Genomic DNA, 8,034 nt, shown 5'->3' on the forward strand with positions numbered 1-8,034 from the left:
TTGGATCTATAGGAACTATTTGCATCCTGGCCTTATGTTGAAGATGTGTAATGAAAATAAATCAAGAAATTCGAACAGTGATTGAATATCGTAATTTACCGTAATTTATGAAAATTTAAATAAAAAATAAAAACGTGTTCTAAAATATATTGTTTTGAAAAAAGAGGTTTACCATAAGAAGAGATTAACCCGTGACCATAAAAAATATCGTGTTGGAAAAAATATCGTGTTGGAAAAATATCGTGTCGGAAAAACTAATTAATCAGTTCTCAAAGAAATGTGCACCAAGTTCGAAATACCCGTCGAGTTATCAGGACGAACATTGTGTTCTACAACACGTGATGTCTATGGAACCTATCATGCCTCAGTAAGTTAAGATTTTTTTTTGAACGTTCACAACTTCTTCTTAAGCTATTCAATTGCTCATGTTCTACAAATGCACTAATATCACCAACAGTCACAAATGAGAGTGCTTGTATCTCGGAAAGTATTGCAACTAAAGTTCTCTTCAACTTGTTCATTTTCACCATGGGATGTGTTTTTGCGATCGTTTCTCATTTGATTTATCGATGTGGTAAACATGGTTACACTGAATATACAAACTATCAACGTTACAAACGTCGCCAAAATGATCAGCTCATCGACGTAGAAGACAACCAATCACAACAAGAAAAGACTCCCGAAAACATTATTCTGTAGATTGGATTTTATAAACACCTTATTATTTTTGAAATTTCACTTGTTTACTTGAGAAAAAACCATGGCAAGCCATGTAAAAAACAACAAATAAGACCAGTGAATATAAAATAAAATACACTAATTAGAAGGAGTTGTAGTAGAATTCTTGAATTGCTTGGGATATTTTGACCAGCCAGTCCTCTTTTGACAGTCTGTGCAAAAGTTGAACTTCAAGCAATCATCAATGGTTTCCACAGAAGGTTTGCAGCATGAAGCAAGCACTACAGATACGACAGCTCCTCGACCGGTTACAGAACATGGAACTACTAAAAAGTCAAAAGTAAAAAAACAGACTAATAAGATATAACTCACATTCTTTCCAAGTTCTCCCCTTTTCAGGTGTCAAAGCTGATTTCATTTCCATATCCTTATCCAATTCTGAAACTGTTGATAATTAATTTTTAAAATCACAGAAAAACTAACCATAAAATTTTACTGCATATTTTTCAACATGACCTGGATATTTCATAGCAAAAGTCCTCTTATCACACTTTGAGCAAAAATTTGAAGAATACTTGCCATCTCGTATAGAAATAGTAGATATACAATCAGTGCATAATGAATACACCATCACGCCAGTACCATTTACAAGAGCATTAGGAGTCATTTCAGACCACATTATGAAATTTCAAGCACTCAAAGTTTTTGTTTTATACATGGTGCAAGCACCGCCCCTACTTCTTTCCACCAATCGCCAGCCGAGACCAAATCTACCTCTCCCTTTAAAAGACGAGAAAAACGTAAGCTCACCATAATGTTGAAGTGGAACGACCCTAGAGGTTAGTTCTTTTTGTTGTTATTTTCAAGGTAATGTTTTAACTAAAAATATCAGCTATTGACGAGACAATAGAACAAGTTCGAGCTAAAGTACGTATACTTACTGGAGGTGGTGGAAAGCGACAAGTTAAATCTCTGGAACAGATTTCTATAGACTTTGAAAATGAAGACGGAACTCAGTTCATGACCGGTAAGTTATTTTCATAGCGAACAATAACTGAAAAATTTTAGGTAAGGAAATTGAACAAATGAAGGACCACCTTGTATTTGAATATGAACCGAAGTTTTTATATCGAAATGAAAAACGTATATCGTTACCAGAAATGCGATTAAGATTCAAAACCAAAGTTAACTCACCTGAGATTATGGAGAGAACTCTCGATCAATTCATTAGATATTGTATCGGAAAATCTGGTGGCGATTTGGAAAGTCAAAAATGAGCATTGGGTAAGTGTTTACAACATTACAGTTTTGAATTTTCTTGAATCAGGTTTTTTCATCAAGGATTTCATACAGACAAGGGATTTTGGTTCAATGAAAGAAGATACGGAACATTCAATGGTCAAGTTTTATTTGAAGAGTTGGAAAGAATTACACAATCTAAAGAAGATATTGATATTGATGATACATTTGTGATCGCTATGCATGTTTTTAACAAATTTGAAGGAAAAGGTGGACGCTTCAAAAAGGTAATGAGTTTTCAATTGTGAATAATTGTTTACCTATTTTCAGTATTTTGACGACCAGATGAAAGTAACTGCACATGTCGTTGGAAACGGAAAATGTTTGCCTAAAGCAGTAGCATTAGGAATGGCGTATTTAGCATTCAAAATAGAAAAAGATGAAAATCAAAAAAAGAAAAATCGGCTATTGGGATAAGTTAATTCACAAGAAGGTTTTTGTTTTTTTCTGTATAAAAAAATGTTTGAAATACAAATTTCAGTACATCGGTAGTAGTGAAAAAATTCAATGTGAAGCCGCGGACAACATCCTGAAAAAGGCAAATCTATCTACAATGGGGCAGAGTTTTGGACTAGATGATTTGGAAAAAATTGCCAAAGCTTTTCCTGAATACAAATTTGAAGTTTACATCAGGCCTCCATATGACAAACTCTATCACATAATCAAGCAGTTCAACGATACTGCTGAAAAAATTATCACAATTGCATTCAAGAAAGAAGATGAGATAGGTCACTATGACTTCATAAAACCCTCCTTGTTTTATATGAAAACAACGTACGTTAACAAGAGATCTCATAAACACTCTTCAATTTTGCAGATATTGTCACAAGTGTAAAAAAAAGACGTTATCGACAGGTCATTCTCAAGTGTGCTCAGCAAAGTGTGACAAATCCACATTAGCATTTTTATAGCAAAAACAGAATTGTTCCTTTCTGGAAATCCATTTTCGGGAATAATTCCCAAATCTCCTTTTCCAAAGTGCTCAAATTTCAAAATATGTTTAACAAATCCGGCAATCGTACAAGAAGACATAACAGAATTCCAGCTGTTGAATAACTTTTTGCAAATCTGAAAATTTTAGATAATGAAATATTTAATTGAATGTACCTAACCTTAATGTATTCCGAGAGTCCTGCAGTAAGAATTTCAACATCACTTTGACAGTAGGATAGTAATTCTTGATCAGCATCGAAAGGTTCAAGCTCGTGTTCGTTATACCATCTTTCAAACTCGGCTAATGCTTCAGGTTTCATATGACTTGGGTCGTAAAAATGTTTTACTGGTAATCCAATCAGATTCTTTCCATAATTTTCTGGATGATTGAAATAGTAGGGATAATAACCCTTTTTCATCTCGGTGATTCCAAAGGTTTTTGGCATTTTCGCTAAAGGCATAGGAATGTAGCGTAAAGAATCACGAAACTTGAGACTGTTGAACACATCAGATTTCCTGCGTGTAGTAATGTTGGCCATAATGAGTGATGTACCGTTTGAAACATATTCAGGAATTATCCCAAATCGTTTCATCATTATGGCCAAAATAAAATTATGATCATATCTGTAAAAAATTGTTGAAGAGAGAATGATGATGATACTCACCGTCCACCATTATGAGCTATTACATAAGCACCATTCAGTTTTGAATTGTGTAACAAGAATTCTGCAAACTTTTCGAGTGGTTTTGTGAATCGAGTATAACCAAAAGTTCCAGATTCACAATCACATGTTGTTTTTTCTTCTACGCATTTATTGCAACAAGATTAGGTTGACATCATGATTGGGTTGTGGCTTGGTAGGGTCTGGAAAAAACTTGCACCGAGGAAAATTGACGAACTGTACCTGGTCCATTTGGAGAATTCGTTACAATTGATTCTACATCATAGCATATAATTCTGTACTCTTGTTGCGCAATCTTTGTATTTTCTTTGAATTTTTTTCTTGGTGGTTCAAAACAGCAATTATGATATCCGTATTTATCAAATTTTTGTTTACACTGACGGCATCTTGTAGTTTTATCACACTCGTGTATTTCATCTTGAGCAACTTTATCTTTGCATACTCGAAAATTGCATTGAAGACAACTAAATTGTTTTTACAACAGTTTTACCAAATGTCCTCAGTGTGCAAATCCTACAATGTTTCACCCTTTACGACCAGGAGTGGAGAGAGACTTGTGGGGGACCTATAAGAATCGATAATAACCGTGACGGTTTGAGCAAACAGTGGGACGACCACTGGAATGTACTCTGCGTCTCTCGGACCTGTACACTCTTTCATTTCTCTGCGTCAATCCCGCACAATGATGTCTCGTCATCTCTGCGCGCACTCTTACTTTTGCATTGTCTCTCATTTTCGTCGTGTGCTGTCACGCATATTAATTCAATTTTGTTTTTGTTTTATCCATATCATTTTTTGCGCATCTTTAGCGCATCCTTACCGTATCCATATATTTTTCTCAAACCCCCATGATATTATACTTTTTGAAATCGGGAAGATCTGGAGATTACGAATATGCTAATTTCATAGCATGAATATTCCAAATGTTCAATGTGTATTTAATAAAAAGGGCAAATTTGAAGTTTTTTAAATGACGTTTTTCAAATTCAAATTTTTCAAATGACGTTTTTTCCGAGACAAAGAAACCATTTTTGACACATTCTTCTTTGTTAAGCTATGTGTCGGTTAGATAAAAGGGTGACATTTCCTATAAATACCTCGCTTTTGGGGGTATTTTCCTCATTCAAGACAACTTAGCGGAATAGTTGTCCCTTGCCATATATTGATTTCTTGTGTCGAAAACTTTATATGGTTCTACCTATTTTTCTGAAATTCTTGTATTTACTAGTTCAATCACTCACTCAATTCCCGACTGGATTCGCCTCGAACCTTGATTGACAATGCAAACCAAATAACGGAACAATTGATGAAAAGGCTCTCCGAGAAACTGAAGAGAGTCATGTCAACTGACGAAGAAGAACAAGAGCAAATGCACATTGAAGCATTTGACTGAAACCATTGTGGCTCCATTCAAGAAGCACTCGTTGGTTATTCAAACTCCAAATTATTGGAGTTTGTTCCTCGATAAGGATCGCGATGTGTCTCTTGGAGGTGTCAACCAAGTCTTGAGAAGCTGGAACTCGCTGAGCACTAACATCTTGGTAAACAAAATAATTTTTCTATAAATTGAATGTGAAATTTTATTATTTCAGAAAGTCAATCAACGAGTCCTGGAAGGTTTGGAAAACTGTTCCAACTGGAATGCTGCAGAGCAGGACGTCTGGGTGGTTTCTGGTTCACCGGTTGTGTGCACTTTGAACTATGACTTCTTTGACAGCTACGAAGCCGCCGATGTGCTTCAATGTCAACGTGCCCTTGTTGGAGGCCGTACAGAAGTCTTCCGCGTGTATGTGGACTGCAAGGACGGACTCGAATGGAAGCAAGGAAACACGGGACTCTGCTCGACATTGACGAAAGCTCAAGAGACTCGTTTGACGACATCGTGGCGACTCAGAGTGTTGGATGTGGTCAAGAATAAAGTGGAAAACTCGTTTATTTAAATATTTTTTTATAATTTAAAAATATTTTTCAAGTAAATAATAAAAAAAAAAAATTATTCACTTTTTTGTTGTGGGTCGAGTCTAAAATAGGAACATGTATATAGTTTTCTCAAAATTGAAAGCTTACTGGTGATGATGGCGGGGTTGGAGTGTAGTTGGTGCCCTTCAAGTAGTCTCCTTTGCGAGGTGGCCAGTCTTTCGCGTCTCCCTCCTCAGCGTCCCAAATGCCTTCTTGTTTGATCTCCGTCTGACATTGAGAAATATTTATGCATAAAGTCGGACAATCTTACCTTAATCTTTTGTTGAGCGGGCATTGTAGCGAATATCGTGAATGAAATGATGGTTTCTTGAAACTGCTTCTTCTTCTTCTTCCTCGTGACTCATGTTTTCTACAAAATTCCATTAACTCCCATGAGTCATAACCAGGTAGCTATCCAGATGTCACATGAAGATTATTTTTCTCGTCTTTGTAAATTTTGATGGTTCCCACAAGAGTCATATTTTTGAATGCATCTTCATAGAGTGGAAGCATTTGCGGATATGGCGGATGAGGGAGTCCGATGGGGTGATTGTTTTGCGTTGGTGGATCCATAAAGTTTCCAGACATTGGACTGAGTGGAGGGTCAGTCGGGAGTGGGACAGCGTCAATTTGTTCAATCATTGTTAATGAATGGGTTCTGATGGCATTTCAATGGCTTATATACTCTGCTCTCGCACAGCTTCAAATGGTTTTTGACCCATTTTACTACAAAATTGTCGTTTTTACCAAGATTTGCTGAAAATGGCAGACGTATTGCCTTATTCGATCGTTTTCTTGCCTTTTGAATCAAAAAGTAAATGCAATAGTATCCACACACATTTGAAAGTATTCCTTGAATAGGTGATTGTAGCACCTTTTTCCACTTTGAACAGTTTTCAGCGAAAAATTGAACAAACTCATCTTGCGGGTCACAACCACTACTGTCAAAGAAATATCCATAGTTTCGGTCATCTACCCAAAGGGCCACCCAATGCTCCCCAGATTCGTTACTTGGTGCTGTATTCCATATAAAAGAGCACGGTCTGCTGTTAATAATGGGCTTTTTGTCACTTGGGAAGACTCCATGAAAACATCTTCTGGTCAGGCGACAGGTACTTAGGAATTTATCAAGTTGAATAGTTGACAACGACATTTTTATTAAAACTTGACAAAAATACAATTCAATAAACACGCATACGGAACCAAATGGCCTCAAGTGGGTACATTCTACCAGAGGCATCACGCAAAAGGGGTGAGTGTGGGTAGTTAAGGGTGATATTGTACTTTTCTTGGAAATATTTCAAAACTGAGACATAATTGCGCTTTCCTCGATTTCCGACACGAATGATCATGTTGACAAAGCTGTGGTTTCGTGGAGTCGCATCCCTGAAAATAAAAATATTTTGGAAAAAAAAAAAAGTCTTCAGAAATATAAACTTACAAACTCAATTCACTGATCAAGTCCACATTGTAGCCGTTGCAACCATTCCAGATTTGGGGGATATTCATGTCAAGTAGATGAAGATTAATGTTTCGAATCTTGTTGATTGACAAGTGATCCAAGGAGCCAAACTTTGTTGCCAAATAGGATGCCAAGTTAGTGTCGACATACTGAAAATTAAACATTATTTGTGTTAAAAAGGATAAAAATTTACCTGTGATGTCGGTGGAACATATCCATCTGGAAGAACCAGTGGTTTCTTGGAACCGGGCAGCATCACCAAACAGCAAGGCGAAAATGAATCAAAATGAACTTTTGTCTAATGGTGACTAGTCACATTGACATTTCGGAATCTGTCAATTTCGTACATTGAATCGAATTGTGACAAAACTATCACATTTAGACCACCTTTCGGTGTTTTCTTCGCAAAACGCATCAAAAGCTGGGTGCTACCGCTTTGAACGAGTTCCTAAGCATTTGACGATACAATCGGGGCTAAATTGAAAACAAAGAATGTATAGCCTGATCGGTACATTTTGTAAGAAATCCTCGGGGTAGTGTTGGTTGATACACCACCAAGTTCTTCATGGAAACGGGCAAAAGCTTGAGCATAGTTTTTGTTTTCAAAATCACATCGTATCGGCTGAGGTGGGTAAACTGTACCGCCGGCATCTAGTTGTACTTCAGACACATTATAATGGCCAAAATCCAAGGAATTGGTGATAATCGACTCTTCTGGCGGGAGAATACCAATAATCACACGTCTTGGTATGATATCATGGTACAATGTATTAAATGGCATCTCGAGTCTTCCCTCTGGAACGGCAATTAGTTTCACCTTTGTGGACGTAAATGGGTATTGAGCTGGAGAAGACCGCAAACGGTTTTCCATAGCAATTGTAGCAGAGGAAACCACTTCAATTGCTCGCATATGAAGTTTCAATTCAGTAATTTCTAGCTCCGCTCTAGTATCTTTGGAACTTTTCATACAAAAAGCATTGTCACTCCGATAAAGTTGAAGTTGAATATTGATATGCGGGA

The 8,034-nt window shown here is 36.7% G+C and overlaps 5 protein-coding genes across 5 annotated transcripts; 2 read left to right on the forward strand and 3 right to left on the reverse strand.

The window, feature by feature from the left end:
• Positions 1-277: 277 nt before the first annotated feature.
• GCK72_026263 (uncharacterized protein) lies at positions 278-699 on the forward strand (the record flags this gene model as incomplete). Its single annotated transcript, XM_053736784.1, has 2 exons — positions 278-367; positions 412-699. The coding sequence occupies 2 exons, from the start codon at positions 278-280 to the stop codon at positions 697-699; spliced, it is 378 nt and encodes a 125-aa protein (XP_053580350.1).
• A 117-nt stretch (positions 700-816) lies between these two features.
• On the reverse strand, positions 817-1,357 carry GCK72_026264 (uncharacterized protein; the record flags this gene model as incomplete). Its single annotated transcript, XM_053736785.1, has 3 exons — positions 817-1,004; positions 1,051-1,116; positions 1,162-1,357. The coding sequence occupies 3 exons, from the start codon at positions 1,355-1,357 to the stop codon at positions 817-819; spliced, it is 450 nt and encodes a 149-aa protein (XP_053580351.1).
• Positions 1,358-1,492: 135 nt separating this feature from the next.
• On the forward strand, positions 1,493-2,888 carry GCK72_026265 (uncharacterized protein; the record flags this gene model as incomplete). Its single annotated transcript, XM_053736786.1, has 5 exons — positions 1,493-1,517; positions 1,571-1,705; positions 2,032-2,204; positions 2,459-2,751; positions 2,795-2,888. The coding sequence occupies 5 exons, from the start codon at positions 1,493-1,495 to the stop codon at positions 2,886-2,888; spliced, it is 720 nt and encodes a 239-aa protein (XP_053580352.1).
• Positions 2,770-3,449, reverse strand: GCK72_026266 (uncharacterized protein; the record flags this gene model as incomplete). Its single annotated transcript, XM_053736787.1, has 2 exons — positions 2,770-3,045; positions 3,090-3,449. The coding sequence occupies 2 exons, from the start codon at positions 3,447-3,449 to the stop codon at positions 2,770-2,772; spliced, it is 636 nt and encodes a 211-aa protein (XP_053580353.1).
• Positions 3,450-6,733: 3,284 nt separating this feature from the next.
• GCK72_026267 (uncharacterized protein) lies at positions 6,734-7,270 on the reverse strand (the record flags this gene model as incomplete). Its single annotated transcript, XM_053736788.1, has 3 exons — positions 6,734-6,938; positions 6,994-7,163; positions 7,208-7,270. 3 exons carry the CDS (start codon positions 7,268-7,270, stop codon positions 6,734-6,736), a joined length of 438 nt encoding a protein of 145 aa, XP_053580354.1.
• Between the last annotated feature and the right edge of the window lie 764 nt (positions 7,271-8,034).

This window comes from Caenorhabditis remanei, chromosome X (genome assembly GCF_010183535.1).
Source record: "Caenorhabditis remanei strain PX506 chromosome X, whole genome shotgun sequence".
Classification (NCBI taxonomy): Eukaryota; Metazoa; Nematoda; class Chromadorea; order Rhabditida; family Rhabditidae; genus Caenorhabditis; species Caenorhabditis remanei.